Source organism: Gopherus evgoodei, chromosome 6 (genome assembly GCF_007399415.2).
Source record: "Gopherus evgoodei ecotype Sinaloan lineage chromosome 6, rGopEvg1_v1.p, whole genome shotgun sequence".
NCBI lineage: Eukaryota > Metazoa > Chordata > Testudines > Testudinidae > Gopherus > Gopherus evgoodei.
This window is the reverse complement of record NC_044327.1, coordinates 47,404,181-47,423,131: the sequence shown is the minus strand read 5'-3', so window position 1 is coordinate 47,423,131 and position 18,951 is coordinate 47,404,181. Positions and strand designations below refer to the sequence as shown.

The window sequence follows — 18,951 nt, the reverse complement described above, 5'->3', positions numbered from 1 at the left end:
GCCTTGTAAATACTAGAATCTTTAGTCCTGGTGCAACATTTGTAAATGCTAATCTAGATATTTCACAAACACCTGTTCCAGGACACAGATGTTCGTTCCTGATTATGGTTATTCTGATCAGCAACAAATATTTGTGGTGCATCTAGATTAGCATTTACAATGGGTAGCTGACTGGCAATCAGCTCTAGTCTAGATGAGGCCTTTGAGGCTAATCTGGATTTGGAAAGTATGTTCAGAGGGTATAGCTCTGTGACCAAAAGCAGGCTGCTGCATGTTGAAGCCTCGCTGTTGCTGACAAGTTCAGCCCCAGTTATTGTTAGAGGTCCATGGATCACAGCAACGGGTGTACAGCAATGCATGGTTTGTTAGTGAAGCCACAGAAAGGCACTTTTGTGCTCCCCAAGAAGCCATATGTCCACTAAGACCTTCCAGAACCACATGCTAACCTGCTAATAGGAGTTCACCAATGAGTGCTTCAAAATCCCCACTATCTGTCCATCAGTCTCTGGATAGAATGTAGAGTGTGTGTGATGACCAATAAAGCCCTAAACAGCCTGGGACCAGCCTACCTGAGGGAAGCGCCTCTTCCTGCTGACCACAGCAGTGGCACAGGGACACGAGGGACCCTTCCTCCCCACCCCCAATAAGAGGGAGCAACTGACAGGGCATTCTGAGGGCTCAGACTCCTTGGAACTTGCTCTCTCTACCCCCTTGGTCTGCAATAGTCTGAATTTGGTGACCTCCAAGTACATGGCAAGATGTGTTTGATAGAGTTTTTGGAAAAGACTAAGGGTATGCTTCCCAGCATGATAAAAATGGATGTGCAAAAGGAATTTCTGTATGTGTCTGGCTGAGTTCCTGTTGAAATAGCCCCTTAATGCTGCTGAGACTTCACTGCATTGTTAATGTTGGGGCTCTAGAGCCTTGGGTAAGCATATTTTTGTTTTTAAATCTAAAACAGGCTGAGGACATAGCTCCTACCAGCACTCTCTCGAGAGTACCTACAACTTAGAAGTGTCTCCTGGGTTTTTATATTTAAAATTTGCATTAAAGTGGCTAGCCAATCCATGCACATGAAACAACAGGTAGATGAGGTACTGTACCTGTTAGTATTTCCTTAGCGGTGTCTTATGCTGAACTACATCAGGAATTCCTAGCTGGGCATATCTATTTTTAAAGACTACAGCCTGGCAGAAGGCAAAGGTTATAGAATGAAGGACAGTACTGCCTAATCATAGCCGTTCAGTTTTTAGATTAGGTAGTGGGGATTTTTTTAAGGGGGGATGTTGGGGGGGGGGGGAGAGACTGTCATTTGAACAAGTTAGTATTGAACGTTAAGGGGTAGCTGTAAGGTATACAGGGCTAATAATGAAAGCTCACGTGACAGTGACCTTGACTGCTTTTTAAATTTGTTGTAACTACATAAAAATCTGCAAGAGATACTTATAAATCCATTGGCAGAGTTAGCCATTCATACTGAATAGAAGTGAAAAGATTACTCACCACAGTGTAAATCTTTGGCTTCAATTGCCATATTGGTATTCTTCTGCTAGGACATTGAAGAACTTTGGCATTTGGTGAAAGGTCATCAGCTCTGATTACAGCCTATATATGTAACTCAAACTACTAACATTTAAAAATTGGAGAGGGGAAGAAGGTCCAGGGGTGTCATGTTTAAGAAGCAGCTCTAGTCCCGCATCCTAATAGAAATGTGAATCAGTACCACTTCTTTTGTAGTGATTGTCAAGCAAGTCAAGAGAAGAATCCTATCAAACTGGATCTTGACAAGGCTTTATGTATATTTTAAAATTACTTTACATTTTTATAGCTATCTTAAGGGCCACTCAAGCATTTTTATGAACATAATTGTACACCTGAGAGGTTTTATTCCCCTCCCTCACATTAAACAGTATTGATCATTCACAGTATTAAACACTTATTTTGTCCACCAAAACAGCCTGAATACCTTGTTCTGTGTGACCTTGCGCATCTTTGGCAGAACCAGGAATCAGACTCAGATTTCCTGATCCCCAGTCTTGTGTCTTAAACACCAGTTGATCCTTCCTCTTTGTTTCCACTCTGAACCCAGCACTTGTCTGCAATAAATCTCAGTTTGCAAGTAGAATCGTGGAAATTAATGCAATGTTGTAGGGGTGTACGAGTGCTGATTTATTGCCTTTTGTGTTATAAATACAAAGCATCCTGACATTTATTACCTGATTTAAGACTTTTCATTGAGGTGCAAAGATCAAAGAATGGTTCTGTTAGCTTCAACAATACCCTTTGAACCAACTAAAACAAATTTTTGATAAGAATTGTTTACTGAACTTTATCCCCATTTCAGCGGACATATACATACATGGGTTCTGAACCTGGGATAAGTGGAATAGGTGAAGTGGATCATAACCATCCTGGCATTCCTGTGTTGCTAAATGGGCTGCGCTTGGATGGGCCCAGCAAGATTCTGGCTAGACAGGAGAGGTTTAGGGTTAGAATCACTGCTTAAGGCTGCATGTACAACTTTAACTCTGTCCCCTTGTGAGTATGCAGTATAGTAGTTTAATCATGCTCTTCCTGAGTAAACAAAATACTTTAGGTTTTTCTCTTCATATGAAGCCTCTTCAAAAGAAAAAAAAAAAGTCATACGGCCTGGCAAAAGATGCTCCAAAATATCACAGCAGTCAGCGGCACTGCTGTGGGTACCTGCATGGCTCCAGAGTATGCCAACATTTTTATGGCTGAATTAGAACAAGGCTTCCTCAGCTCTCATCCCCTAATGCCCCTACTCTACTCACACTATGTTGATGACATCATCACCTGGACCCACGGAAAGGAAGCCCTTGAGGAATTCCACTAGAATTTCAACAATTTCCACCCCACCATCAACCTCAGCCTGGACCAGTCCACATGAGATCTACTTCCTAGACACTACAGTGCTAAGCAGCAATGGTCACAAACACCACCCTATACTGGAAATCTACTGACCGCTATACTTACTTACATGCCCCCAGCTTTCATCCAGACCAGATCACACGATCCATTGTGTGCAGCCAAGCTCTAAGATACAGCTGCATTTGCTCCAATCCCTCAGACAGAGACACAGCCCTACAGGATCTTTATCAAGCATTGTTAAAACTACAATACCCACCTGGTGAAGAAACAGATTGACAGAGCCAGAAGGCTACCCAGAAGTCACCTACTACAAGACAGGCCCAACAAAGAAAGTTACAGAATGCCACTAGCCGTCACCTGCAGCCCCAACTAAAACTTCCCCAGCGCACCATCAAGGATCTACAGCTTATTCTGAAGGACGATCCCTCACCGTCTCAGACCTTGGGGGACAGGCCCCCAGCCTGAAACAAATACTCACCAGCAACTACATACCACACAACAAAAACACTAACCCAGGAACCAAACCCAGCAGCAAATCCCAGTGCCAACTCTGTCCACATATCTAGTCAAGGGACATCATCATAGGACCTAACCACATCAAATACACCATCAGGGGCTCGTTCACCTGCACATCTACCAATGTGATATATGCCACCATGTGCCAGCAATGGCCCTCTGCCATGTACGTTGGCCAAACTGGACAGTCTCTACACAAAAGAATAAATGGACACAAGTCTGACATCAGGAATTAGAACATTAAAAAAATCAGTAGGAGAACACGTCAATCTCCCTGGTCATTCAACAGATTTAAAAGTGGCAATTCTTCAACAAAAAACTTCAAAACACAGACTCCAACATGAAACTGCAGAACTAGAATTAATTTGCAAACTGGACACCATCAAATTAGGCCTGAATAAAGACTGGGAGTGGATGGGTCATTAGAAAACCTAATTTTCCCCTACTGTTACTCACACCTTCCCGTCAACTGTTTGAAATGAGCCACCCTCATTACCACTACAAAAGTGATTTTTCCTTCCTTGGTATTCTACCGTTAATTGAATTGTCTTTTAGACTGACCCCCACAGGGTAAGGCAACTCCCATCTTTTCATGTACTATGTGTATATATACACCTGCTACTGTATTTTCCACTCCATGCATCTGATGAAGTGGATTCTAGCCCACGAAAGCTTATGGCCAAATAGATTTGCTAGTCTTTAAGACGCCACAAAGACTCCTCGTTGTTTTTGCTGATACAGACTAACACAGCAACCACTCAAGCCTCTCAAAATATCACAGTTATTCATACTTTGATTCATGTGCTTTGAAATAAATCATGATAGTGCTAGATGAAAGATAGAAGAAAATATTCTGGAAATTATCAGCATCTTGTAGGACAGCTGTAACAGAGTTGATAGCTATCAAGTATCAGGAGTATCCGTGTTGATAGAGTTGATAGCTAGCACTCAAACCTTGTGGAGATCCACCTGAGTAACTCCATTTGCCACTCCATATGCGCCTTCTTAGAGATATGACAAAGATCCCAAGAGCTGAAGTCTACCTCATACAGCATGCACCTATCCGTTGCCCCTTGGTGTCACGTAGCATTGTCAGCTTTTGATTTTTAAAGGATATTGAACAATTTAAATCTTCTTAAATATCCCTAATTTATGTACTGATAGTTGATCAAGTGAACAGGAACTTAAATGCTACAGATTAAAAAAAATGAAAGGGATTACAGTTGCAAGTCATTATCTAGTATTGTAGCTCTTCTTAACAAAAGTAAGGAAATGTAACTATAAAGTTCACAATTGGGGCTAACTTTTTCATACCTGTTCTCTTTATTCCTCTCGTCCATGTGGAGTACAATCAGCGCTGTAGCCAGGGAGATACACTGCTGTATGTGCCTTGCCAGTGTGGACGGGGAGTAAGTTACAGCGCTGTAAAGCCACCACCAGCGCTGTAACTCTCAAGTGTAGCCAAAGCCAACTCTCAAGTGTAGCCAGACTAGGCAATTTAGCTGCAGGGTCAATAGCCAAGTTTATCAGTTTTTGAACTGGAAATTTTGCCCACAATGTTGGGGGGCTGGGCAGCAAAGATTAGTGCCATGAGGCACCTGGTATTTGCCAGCTGTCCTACTTTGGTCTGCTTCTTCAGTTCCCTGGTCACAGAAGAGGCCACCAAACCATCTAGTCTGACATGTATTACTGTCTTATCTGTATTGAGAAACTATACTGTACCATGTGTAATTAAAATGTTATTATCAGCTCGTGTAATTGTCAGGTTACAGAGCAATTGTGACCAGAGCATCAGTCCTATTTCACCTTGTCATAAACAGATAGCTAAGGGTTAATGTCTCTTTCACCTGAAAAAAAAAGAAGTAACCTGAAGCACCTGACCAGAGGACCAATCAGGAAACAGGATTTTTTCAAATCTGGGTGGAGGGTTTTTGTGTGTGGGTCCTTTGTTCTTGGGTCTTCTGCCTGTATGCTCTCTCAGCTATGAGAGGATTTCTATTTCCTGCTTTCTATTCTTCTGTTTCCAAGTTGTAAGTACAGAGTTCATAAAAACAATAAGGGTTATTGTTTTTTTTCTTTGTATTTACATGTCTATAGTTGCTGGAGTGCTTTGAATTGTATTCTTTTTGAATAAGGCTGTTTATTCAATATTCTGTTAAGCAATTGACCCTGTATGTCACCTTAATACAGAGAGACCATTTTTATGTATTTTTTCTTTCTTTTTATATAAAGCTTTCTTTTAAGACCTGTTGGAGTTTTTCTTTAGTGGGGAACTCCAGGGAATTGAGTCTGCAGCTCACCAGGGAATTGGTGGGAGGAAGAAGTCAGGGGGAAATCTGTGTGTGTTAGATTTACTAGCCTGACTTTGCATTCCCTCTGGGTGAAGAGGGAAGTAATTCTGTTTTCCAGGACTGGGAATGGGGAGGGTGGAGTCCCTCTGTTTAGATTCATGGAGCTTGCTTCTGTGTATCTCTCCAGGAACACCTGGAGGGGGGAAGGGAAAAGGTTTATTTCCCTTTGTTGTGAGACTCAAGGGATTTGGGTCTTGGGGTCCCCAGGGAAGGTTTTTGGGGGGACCAGGTGCCCCAAAACACTCTAATTTTTTGGGTGGTGGCAGCTTTACCAGGTCCAAGCTGGTACCTAAGCTTGGAGGTTTTCATGCTAACCCCCATATTTTGGACGCTAAGGTCCAAATCTGGGACTAGGTTTATGATACACCTGCATTTCTCTGTCCATACATAGCAGTTTTCTAACAAATAATAATGCTGCTTGGGCTCTTATATCGTGTTTTTTCATCAGATCTTAAAGTGCTTCACAATCATAAGGCTGTCCAAGCATGCCGAGAATGTAATGCCGTTGCAAGTTAGTGCCTGTCTATACTAGAAAAGTTGCACCAGTGTAATAACATTGATTTAAAAATCAATCTAGCAACATTGCTGCAAACTTGTGGTGTATAGAAATGCTTAAAGTTTAACTTGCTCTTGTAAGTTATTGAATAACTACTTAACCATATATCAGGCCTTAATTCTCCAGTGCTTTTCACCTACACCAGCACTGTAATATTACAAGTTAGCATGGCCTAAGAAAGAATGATAGTTGAACATGATCCCAGCAGGCTAACAAGGAATAAGGCCATGGCTACACTAGAGAGAGTTGCAGCACTGGTGAGGAGGTTACAGCGCTGCAACTTAGGATGTGGCCACACTTGCAAAGCACGGCCAGCGCTGCAACTCCCTGGTTGCAGCGCTGGCTGTACACCCGGTCGAGCCTCGGGTGTAGTGATTCCAGCGCTGGTCAGCAAGTGTGGACCCCACCAGCGCTTTTATTGACCTCCGGGGTATAAGGAGGTATCCCAGAATTCCTGTCCACAACAAACCGGAAGAAAGGGAGAGCTCGGAGCTCAGCCAAACTGCTTATTTAAAAAACAAACGCAGCTCCTGTTTGCTGAGTGAGCAGAGGCAGGCAGGGGAATTACTTTGGAATGTTCACAGCTGTTTGCTTGAAGAGAGAAACAGCACGCTCACACGGCAGAGGGGGAGGGGGAAGTCCATGTTGAGCAGATGCTTATCTGGTCTGACGGCTATTTAGGAGTGCATAATTTGCATTTAGTGAATGAGAGAGGGGTGGGGGAAGGGGGTCAGAACTTTTAAAATGATTGAAGGTAGGCACTGTGTGTCTTCCAGTCCTTAGAACTTGCAAGGCAGGGAGCTGAGAACAGTGTCAACTCCAAAAATCCATTGTCTGTCTGTCTCCTCCACGCTCCCTGTCACATTCCACCCCACCCCCCTCTTTTGAAAAGCACGTTGCAGCCACTTGAATGCTGGGATAGCTGCCCACAATGCACCACTCCCAACAGCGCTGCAAATGCCGCAAATGTGGCCACACTTCAGCGCTGGTAGCTGCCAGTGCGGCCACACTGCAGCACTGGCCCTACACAGCTGTACGAACACAGCTGTAACTACCAGCGCTGCAGAACTGTAAGTGTAGCCATGGCCTAAGACACCTTTAGAGAAAATTTGTAGCAAATCGATGTGTAGATGCTAAGCATGCTATATAATTTAACATGCCAGAACAGTTTCCATGAGACAACGAACTAAGCCGCACACTACCCATGAGGTAGGTACTTTAGGTACTAACCCCTTTTTAACGGTGACACATTTAAGATGTGATTTTTTCAGAGGTGTAGCACTCTGCAGCTCTTCTGCGCCCAGGGAGAGGCCACGCAACTTTCACTGACTTCACTGGGAATTGTGCAAGTGCTGAATGGTAGTGGTGGTGGCGGCGGCGTGTGATATACATGTCAGACTAGATGGTTTGGTGGCCTCTTCTGGCCTTTAGCACTATGACTCTAAATGCCTTTGAAAGCTAGGCCCTCTGTGACCAGGGAACTGAAGAAGCAGACCAAAGTGGGACAGCCGGCAAATACCAGGTGCCTCATGGCACTAATCTTTGCTGCCCAGCCCCCCGACATTGTGGGCAAAATTTCCCAGTTCAAAAACTGATAAAACTTGGCTATTGATCCTGCAGCTAAATTGCTTAGTCTGTGGGCTTGGCTACACTTGAGAGTTACAGCGCTGTAACTTACTCCCCGTCCACACTGGCAAGACACATACAGTGCTGTATCTCCCTGGCTATAGTGCTGGTTGTACTCCACATGGACGAGAGGAATAAAGGGAACAGCGCTGGTGCTGCAGCGCTGGAGTGTCAGTGTAAACAGTGATTAATCTTACTATGCTGTAACTGACCTCTGGAATTTTCCCATAATGCTTTTAACTAAAGAACTCTTTGTTTTGTTGTGAACTCGGGGCTCCCGGAGCTGCTTATCTAAAAGACATACACAGCAATTGTTTGTTCGAGCAGAGGCAGGCAGGGAATGTCCACAACTTGTGTTTGCTTGAGGAGAGAAACAGCATGGCAGAGGGGGGTGGGAGGGAGTCCGTTGGAGCAGCTGCTTATCTGGTCTGAAGGCTATTTGCATTTAAGAGTGAATGAGAGAGGGGTGGGGGAAGTGGTCGGAACTTGCAAGGCAGGGAGCTGACAGTGCTGGCTTCAAAAATCCACTCTCTCTCTCTCTCTCCCCCACACTCCCTGTCACACTCCACCCCACCCCCCTCTTTTCAAAAGCACATTGCAGCCACTTGAACACTGGGATAGCTGCCCATAATGCACCACTCCCAACACCGCTGCAAATGTGGCCACACTGCAGCGCTTTCCCTACACAGCTGTACGAAGACAGCTTTAACTCCCAGCACTGTACAGCTGCAAGTGTAGCCAAACCCTCAGTTGTACTGAAAGAGAGATCACAGGTGTACTGAACTCAGAGTGCTCAGTGTGATGATGTGCTGCAGAATCGATTGCATAAGGAACTAGCAGCATATCAACAATGCTGTTGCATATTTTCTCCATTTGTAATTTGTCAAGAGGGTGTCAAATAAGTAAACTGATTTATCTTTTAGACTGTCAGTGGGAGCAAAATTTAATTCTAGTTTGTCTTTGTTACAGAGAGTTCCCCTGCCTATCTGCTGAATGGCACTTAGCTGACTTGCTAGCAAGACAGCTATATTAATAACCTTTCATTGCTCTCCACGCAACAGGATTACTATTAGGTCTGCAAATCACTAGATTAAATATGTGGAGGAGAACTGGGAGGAGGGTAGTTTTTCAGTAGTTGTCTCTTTCCCAAGCTGCTTTTATGCATCCTGGGAGAGCTACAGAACAGGCAGACTGCACAGCTATTTCAAGCATTTAAATCACATGGGCTCAAGAACATTTTAATAAATTGTGTCTAGCACACAAGCCAACAACATCTTAAAATACAACAGCTACTGAGGAGAAGCAACGGTTGCAGGAAAGCAACTAGTTCTAACTAAAAAGAACTTTATTTGCCAGCAAAGATGTCAGACAGAAGTCCCTTCGAAACAGATATGTTAACCCTTACCCGATACGTTATGGAAAAGGGACGACGCGTTAAAGGCGCTACAGGGGAGCTGACACAGCTGCTCAACTCAATGCTGACTGCCGTGAAGGCCATTTCCTCTGCAGTCAGAAAGGCAGGCCTCGCCCAAATGTGAGTCCTATTTAGACAAATGGGGGAAGGGAGGAGGAGGAGGAGAGGGATTTGCCTCCACATGAAGACTGGGGAAAGAGCAAGAGTTTTGTGAATGTTTTCAAAAATTCACCCACTTTAAATTCAATATGCCTCTTTTAAACCACATAACTGAAGGTGTGAATTCTGAGCCCCAAATCTAGCAGTGGTTGGAAATGATGCACATGCCAGAAGGGTGAGTGTGTGTTTATGGAGCATTTTAAAATTGTTCCCTGAGACTAGCTGTGGTTCTGCAAACTTTCAGATTAAAAAACAGTCAAATGAAAGCAAAACAGAAACCTAGTGCCATTATTTCCTGTCCTATTAATCTTATCTTTTTTAAATGGTGAAACTGGTGTATTTTTAAGTCTTAGAAAATTTGCAGACTATCATACTTGATACCTTCTGCTAATGTCCAAACAGATTGTCACAGCCAGTGTCTGAACTGTGGAAAAATCAGGATTTACCTTGGGAATGCTGATGTCCATATCCATCACTACAATACTAACAATATTATGATTCAGCAGCGCTAAGAGAAGGCCATATATTGTCCACAAAGACTGTGAATGGCTTGCCAATTACAAAACCAGTTTCTCCTCCCTTGGTTTTCACACCTCAACTGCTAGAACAGGGCCTCATCCTCCCTGATTGAACTACCTCATTATCTCTAGCTTGCCTGCATATATATTCCTGCCCCTGGAAATTTCCACTATATGCATCTGAGGAAGTGGGTATTCACCCACGAAAGCTCATGCTCCAAAACGTCTGTTAGTCTATAAAGTGCCACAGGATTCTTTGCTGCTTTTACATTGTCCTCCTTGTGTGTTTCCCACTCCCCTGGGTGTCAAGGTCACCCAAAAGTGGTGTGTGGCCTTATGTGAAGGGCAAGCACAACCACATTGTCTGGCTTCCAGTTTATTAGAAGATGGGAACTGAGGATTGCCTTGAAACCGACTGAAATGAACTGACCTGTTTTTCATGCATTGGCTCAAAATAGACACTGATGCTGGTCCTTCAGAAGCAATGTGTCAATAGAGGCTGGGGGCAGGAAAAGAAATCTGATAAAACTGTATAATTTAAATATATTCTTGTATATGTGCATGGTTTGGATGCTTAATTCCAAGGGTTAGTGATGTGGCTATACATGTGTAATAATGGCAGAATACTCCATTAAGCAGTTTATTTCTCTATACTCTATGGCAGAGGAATCTCTAGTACTTAGTACTTTGTATTTCTACAGCATCCTCATCCTTTACAAACTATGAATTAACATCACAGCACCATGTGAGCAAGGTATCATTACCCTCATTTTACAGATGGGAAATAGAATTCATAGAGCAGTTAGGTGATTTGCCCACGGTCTCACAGTGAGTCAGTGGCAGACCCAGAAATAGATCTTGACTCTCAGAGTATCAGGGCTGGAAGGGACCTCAGGAGGTCATCTAGTCCAACCTCCTGCTCAAAACAGGACCCATCCCCAACTAAATCATCCCAGCCAGAGCTTTGTCAAGCCTGACCTTAAAAACCTCTAAGGAAGGCGATTCCACCATCTCCCTAGGTAACCCATTCCAGTGCTTTACCACCCTCCTAGTGAAAACATTTTTCCTAATATCCAACTTGAGACCATTACTCCTTGTTCTGTCTTCTGCTACCACTGAGAGCAGTCTAGATCCATCCACTTTGGAACCTCCTTTCAGGTAGTTAAAAACAGCTATCAAATCCCCCCTCATTCTCCTCTTCTGCAGACTAAACAATCCCAGTTCCCTCAGCCTCTCCTCATAAGTCATGTGCTCCAGCCCCCTAATCATTTTTGTTGCCTTCCGCTGGACTCTTTCCAATTTTTCCACATCCTTCTTGTGGTGTGGGGCCCAAAACTGAGTAGAGGGGAATGATCACGTCCCTCGATCTGCTGGCAATGCCCCTTAGCATTGCCTTCTTAGCAACAAGGGCACACTGCTGACTCATATCCAGCTTCTCGTCCAGTGTAACCCCTAGATCCTTCTCTGCAGAACTGCTGCCTAGCCATTCGGTGCCTAGTCTGTAGCAGTGCATGGGATTCTTCATCCTCAGTGCAGGACTCTCCACTTTTTCTTGTTGAACCTCTCCTGTGCTGTAACCACTAGACCATCCCCCCCCCTTTGTTGATATTAACTGAAGCCAAACTGTTTTCACTGACACGACAAAGGCATTCCAATTTTTAAAACCCTAAAATACATAGTGGATATTATATAGATAAGAAACAGAATTTATTCTTAACCTAAAAAGACATGACTAACGTTTCAACATTAGAATTCCTCCCTCAGAACAGAAGCATCCATTATATTAAGGAAGAAAGGCCTCTCTTTGAACAACAAAAGTTTCAGAAAATAATCCAGCAATCATGCATCCCACTGATATCATCAGTCATGTCATACAACCAACCATGATCTTTAGGAAATTTCAATGACCAACTGTAAATCAATAGGATTGACATCAGTTTATATTTTCAATGCTATCTTCACATGAAAAAGGGCTAGAATTTTTTTTTAAATGACAGATGAAGTTAAATAGGCCTGCCATTTCTAATTCTCCCAAATAAGAGGGTATGGCGTGGCTTCTTTAATATTTAAAAAGTTAACACTGACTTTTTGAAAGTTTTCTATTCACCAACAAAGGAGAAGATTTTGAAAGACACAGAGGGCAGTTAGAAGGCAAATGACATTTGTTTCTTTGAAAATAAGATACTTATCATACATTACATATGTAATATGAGCAGATTATCTTGGAGCGGATACACAGCTGAAGTCATTTGTTGGGCTCTGCAACTAATTGTGAGCCTACTGAGCTGCACTCTTTATATCAACTAAATAAGTCTAATCTATATGTCATACATAATCATTTAATAAAACCATTATACTGTGAATAGCAGCACGTTGTAGCACATCCCAACAATCTTAACAGTGAAATGTCACTACGAAAGACTTAAAAATACCCCATTTAGACCTCATTGTACTTATATTTCATGGATCATTTCCTTTCCCTCAGCTGGGGAGTCTCCAACATTTCCCCCCTCAACAGACAAAGCTGCTGCGAGTGACAAAGTGCTTTAGAGCGACAGCTGTGGTAACATGTAGGTAAGCAAAGAGTGAAGCAATCAGATAGGGTACTCTGCTTATTAGCTTTAGTGTCTGGCCATCTGTTAGCAAACGCATGAAAACATGACCTTTGTTTCACAAGAATTTATCTGCTCCAACCCCTTGTTCCTTAACTAACGTCAGTCCTTTGTAAAGTCTGAATATTTCCAAGTGCAGCAGGAAGTCGCACTGTGGATTCTGTTGGTGCCAATCTTCCCTCCAACCGAGAGCAGAGCTAATTCCACAGAAATCCTCAGCATGGCACTAACAATGTATTGTGATATCATAGCTTCCAATCCTGTGCTGTGAGCTCAGGGGGTCTGCTCCTTCCCTATCCTGTTATACTTTTATTGTTATAGCTGCAGTTCCATTGCCAGGTGTGGCTGCTGTGCAATGGCAGATGCCCCAGTGCGGCTCTAGTACACTCCTTGAGGGCATCAGTGCAAGGAGATCAGTGATGGACTCTGGGGCAGTGGAGGTGACAGCAGCAGGCCCTCATATTCTTGGGAAAAAAGAAAAGGAGGCAAAGTAGACACAAGGAAGGACAGAGTTGATGGAATCACTTCCCATCCCAATACTCTGTACATTAAACCAGCGGCTCCATTCCATCTCAGGGGTTGATGCATTTCTGTGATGAGTGAAATAATCCGTGTCCCCCCTCCCCTTATCCCCCTCCCAGCCCCAGATGTAATTTCCACAGCAACCACTGAAGCCATCACAAACATTATTGTGGTAGCAAAATAAGCAGCAGGAACAGAAGGATATTTAACAAACAAAACTCCTGCCTTCAAGCAACATTTCCCTAACAACAAGGGGAAATAAATTTTGAAAATCGTCAACTATAAGTTTTCCATGAGGAATCAACAACTTTCTGAAGTGCAGTCACTGCAAAATTGAGCCATCTGGTGGTACATGTAGGTCATTACATGAAGTAGAAGCACTTCCATGTGGAAAACATTATTACGGCACATTACCAAACGGATTAATTTGTGTGCCACATAGGATGTCTTTAAAATTATGGCTAGGGTCAGATATAAAATTTGACATTAAGCCTACTTCTGTTTTCTGTAAAGGAAGTCTAAACCAACAGCAACATGCACTCATTCTGATTTTAAAAAGCAAACTATGCAGCACATTTGGTCAAACCCTACTGACTTCAGCGATGAGAGCAAGATCAAATCACTTGGACAGCAAGTGAAGAACTCTTAATAAGTATTCTGGGCTTGATGCTGTATTCTTTTCACATCCTAGTTACTTTCATCAGCTTTGCATGCACAAGGAATATAACCATTTATCTTCCCATGGGAAGCTATAACAGTGTGCCCTGTAGTCTTGCTTATGTTTAAGGGCCATGGTCAAAAGCGAGGCTCCCAGACAAACATTTTTAAGCTAAGTGGCCAGAATTTTAGAGAGTGACTAGTGATTTTAGGCATCTTTTAGGGGGAGGGGCCCTACTTGAGGCACCTTAAGGTGGCAAGCTGGGCACCCAAAAACTGAAGTACCTCAAGAACACTACTTAATTTTGAAAATCTTGATCTGTATTTAAAAAACAGCACTCATCATGCTGTTCTGAGGGAGTTGGAGAGGGAAGGGGAGCACAGTTCCCCCAACAAGGGCTCCAACAGGGGGAGAAAAAAAAGTTTTAAAACTCTTCTCTTTTCTTAAAAAAAAACAACAACAACCAAACAACAACAAAAAAAACCAGTAGTCCATTTGAGAACTAACCACCTGCTCCTTTATAAAATTTTTTTTAAGAAGTATTTGCTTTATAGGAGAGTAATAAAATGTTGTCACAGCGTCTCTTATTTGCTTCCCTCGGTCTCAACAGTGACTGAATAAGATTTACTTAATCTTATTTTCTGAGTTTAGAGTTTTGCCTTAGAATTATTTTTTTAAACTAAACCTCTGAAAATAGGGGTTTATCATGGAAATGTCATCACTGTCTAATACATAGAGCTTCATTCTAAGGTGCAATTCAGAGAGAGAGGTAGCTCAATGAAGTCTGTAAGGCTCTGAATTTGGGGCCTGGACAGTGATCTGTCTGGCCCCAAATATAAGTTAAAGACTCCTTACAGGCTGGTTTAATTTATGGAGATGCTGAATTGTCATAAACAGATAGCTAAGGGTTAATGTTCTTTTACCTGTAAAGGGTTAACACAGGGAACCAAACACCTGACCAGAGGACCAATCAGGAAACAAGACTTTTTCAAATCTGGGTGGAGGGAAGTTTTGGGTGTGAGTCCTTTGTTCTTGGTCTGTTCCTTTTCTAGTCTCTGAGAGTGAGCTTTCTATCTCCTGGCTTTCTAATCTTCTGTTTCCAAGTTGTAAGTACAAGGATAGTAAGACAATAGGTTTATATTGTTTTCTTTTGCATTTACATGTGTGTAGTTGCTGGAATGTTTTAAATTGTATTCTTTTTGGATAAGGCTGTTTATTCTTTTTTTTCCTTTAAGCAATTGACCCTGTATATTGTCACCTTAATACAGAGACTATTTTTAATGTCTTTTTCTTTCTTTTTATATAAAGCTTTCTTTTTAAGACCTGTTGGAGTTTTTCTTTAGTGGGGACTCCAGGGAATTGAGTCTGCAGCTCACCAGGGAAATGGTGGGAGGAAGAAGTCAGGGGGGAAATCTCTTTGTGTTAGACTTACTAAGCCTGACTTTGCACACCCTCTGGGTGAGGGGGAAGAGAGATTACATCTCTCGGTACTTGTGTTTCCAGGACTGGAAGCAGGGAATCTCCTAGGGTCATCCAGGGAGGGGAGCCTGGGAGGAAGTAACAAGGAAACAAGGAGAGGGGGTTATTTCCCTTTGTTGTAAGACTCAAGGCATCTGAGTCTGGGGGTCCCCCCAGGGAAGGTTTTGGGGAGACCATAGTGAGCTAGGCACTGTATAATTCATAGCTGGTGGCAGCGATACCAGGTCCAAGCTGGTAACTAAGCTTGGAGGTTTTCATGCTAACACCCGTATTTTGGACACTAAGGTCCAGATCTGGGAAGAAATGTTATGACATGAATGGCTCCCTATGGGCTGCTCTGAGGCAGAGAACAAGCTCTGGCCACACACTCCCCTTCCTCAAACAAGCCTCCATCCTTTGGCCACCTCCCCCAGCACTCACCCACAGCAGGAGCCTCATTGGGGGGGGGGCGGAAATGGAGGATAGAGGAGGGCCATTCTGGTGCCTGCGGTATTCCTCAGAGGTCAGTTAAGGTGACTTTATAGTGGCTGAACTGCCATGAAGAGATCACAGCACAGCCCAGAAATGAAGCCACAATCTTTCCCTCCCTTGAGCAGATTTTCATTTACCACCAGGAATGGATAACTACAGAAGTATTTTAAAGACTTGGGTGTACGTGGGAGGTGCAGAGGGTGAGAGATTGGCAGGGAAAAGCCACGGTCATCACTTTTCTGAAGTCTTAATGTTCATGAACATTATGTTCTTGTCAAAATTCAGGCCTGTCTTGTTGCTTTGAGGTTTCTTAGTGTTTTTGCTGCCATGTACACATCATCTTTTCTTTAGGTATGGAATAGCAGGAACTGTGAATGTGACTGGTGATGAAGTGAAGAAGCTGGATGTGCTATCCAATGCTCTGGTTATTAACATGCTACAGTCCTCCTATGGCACCTGTGTCCTAGTCTCAGAGGAGAATAAAGATGCCATTATCACGCCACAAGATAAGAGGGTCTGTATATATGTCTGTTCTCTCATTTAGCAGCAGATGGTGCTGTTATTCCGAGTATTGAAAAAGAGGTTAGGGACTATGTTACCTGTAAGAAAGCGAAAAGACAAGTTCCTAAGCAATAGCAGAGAATCTGCATATTATTCTACTGCTTAAATGATTAGTTACAGTGGGTGAACGGTTTTCAATAAGTAAGGAAGTCCTTGCAAAGGATTCATAATTAAAAAACTGGGGGGAATAATTATTTGTGAGCTGAATCCCAATTGAAACTGGGATCCTAATTGAATCCTACCACGTTTGGACCCTTTTTTGAACATTGGTGCAATTCGTTTTTGTTTGCATGAATATTTAGCCAGGACTATAAGGAGTAAAGTGCTACTCAAATTGAGCAAGGCTGGCAGAACTGGGCTCTAAATTAACTGCCCTAAGAGAACAAATGGCTACTTCTGGGATTTCCAGATGTAAGGAAATCATCTTCTATTATGATACCCCCTCCATCAACTTAACATGAAGTCCTAAGAAAACACTAATTCACAGTTCAGGCTTTCAATTAGCACTCCACCAAAAGCCAGCCATCCCTGCCTCCCTACCCTCAAGCCTCTCTTCATAAATCCATTCATTCAGCTCACAATACAATTTAAACAAAATTTGTTCATAAACCAAGACACACTGGAACAAAACCACTCAGTTCATTTGCTTTTACACTATGCCCATTCCTCACCCCGATCTTTTGTGTAGTTACAATGTCAGCTGTTTGGGCAAGCCCCCTCTCTCTCTGCATTTCAGTGATGTGCTATACAGAATACAACCATACATTTGGTCTGGATTTGTCAAGGGCATTTGGTTATCTAAATGTTGTAAGAAAAAGATGGTGTTTACCAGACAAAGGAAAAAGATAAATATGTTGACCTGCTGTAATACTCCTCTTCTCTCCTCTTTTAGGGTAAATATGTGGTGTGCTTTGATCCACTAGATGGTTCTTCCAATATAGATTGCTTAGCATCAATAGGAACGATATTTGCCATCTACAAGAAGGTATGTTGATGAACAAAACACACAGTATGATTCACTCAGTAAGAAAAAAATATTTCCTATATATATTATATATATCAGTTCGCTTCATTTTCTTTTCCACTGTCTTTTAAATAAAAAAAGAGCTTTAAAGAGACAGTGATACAGATATACAATGAATATATATTTATATCAAATAATGGGCTCAATTTTTAGGAAGAAGCACACTTAATTGTCCACGTGAAATTCTTGGGCCACAGGACTTCCTTCTGCATCACAGAGAGTAATTAAAACAAAAGTGGCTTCTAATTATAAGGCGATTGGTTAGCTACATCCATCCTATTTACCCACTTCAGTGAGTGCTGGGGGTAGGGTGAGGTGAGGTGGGGAGGGGACAGGACGTAGAGATGGGCCAGAGCTCCAGTGTCAAGGTCCAGAACCAAACTTACTTAAAGTTGAGGAATGTTCAGGTCTGGAATATTGGTTCCTGTCCATCTCTACAACTTACAATGTTTGTTTGCCCACTAGGGAGCTACAGAGAGTGCCAGGTTTCAGAGTGGTAGCAATGTTAGTCTGTATCAGCAAAAACAACCAGGAATCCTTGTGGCACCTTAGGGAGACTAACAAATTTATTTGGACATAAGCTTTCATTGGCTAAAACCCACTTCATCAGATGCATGGAGTGAAAAATACAGTAGGCAGGTACACCTCTACCTCGATACAACACTGTCCTCAGGAGGCAAATAAAATCTTACCGCATTATATCAAACTTGATTTGATTCGCCAGAGCACGCAGCCCTGCCCCCCGGAGTGCTGCTTTACTGCGTTATATCCAAATTTGTGTTATATCAGGTGGCGTTATATCGAGGTAGAGGTGTATATATATTACAGCACATGAAAAAAGATGGGAGGTCAGTGCTAACAAGGCCAATTCAATCAGCGTGGATGTCACCCATTCCCAACAGTTGACAAGAAGGTCAGAGTATCAGAGTGATAGTCATTTAACCACCAGCATTTGCCAACAGTTAGAGTGATGTCAGTTCTCACAATTTTACTGCAAGTCTCGCAATATTTGTTGCTTTTATGAAAGCCCTAGTTCACAGAATCATATAATGACATGAGACACTAGTTCTTTCTTTTTTAAGATTACAGCTCTCATGTTTGCAAAGAAATGCTTAAAAACATGAATCCTAAAGGCTTAGCCATCTTGAGGTAAAATTCTAATGAAGACAAGGAAGCCTGTAGTCTTCGCAAGTTAACAGATTGAGTTCAAGAATAAGTTCCCTCTTATATATTACTCCAGCTGCTAATTTGTGTGAAAAACTACAAACTGCCTTGTCTTCCTTAGGATTTTACTTCAAGATGGCTAACTGGAGTTAAGAACACACCTTTTCCCCCACAAGCAATGGCAAGGCCTTTCAAAACCACTTACCAATAAGGTTTTCAATTCGTTTTCTACAATTTTTCCTCGCTTTCTCAAAACCGACGAACCAACAAAACCAAATCTGAGTGCCTTCTGACATCTCATTTGAGAATTAACGTCTACGTAGGGGCAAACATTAATACTTAATGAAGACCAACCTACAATGTGCAATACAAAATTCCTTCAGTCCCTCAAAAGATTAGATGTAACCAAAGGATAAAGATTCCAGCTA

General features: G+C 42.5%; 1 protein-coding gene across 1 annotated transcript in view; it reads left to right on the top strand.

Moving 5' to 3' along the window:
• Window positions 1–9,107: 9,107 nt before the first annotated feature.
• The window catches only part of LOC115653763 (fructose-1,6-bisphosphatase isozyme 2), a 32,390-nt gene continuing 22,546 nt past the window's right edge, over window positions 9,108–18,951 (top strand). The window contains exons 1-3 of the mRNA XM_030567389.1: window positions 9,108–9,475; window positions 16,126–16,288; window positions 17,228–17,320. Of these exons, the coding sequence (XP_030423249.1) occupies window positions 9,303–9,475; window positions 16,126–16,288; window positions 17,228–17,320 (429 nt within the window). The 5' untranslated portion in view covers window positions 9,108–9,302. The remainder of the gene's footprint in view (window positions 9,476–16,125; window positions 16,289–17,227; window positions 17,321–18,951) is intronic.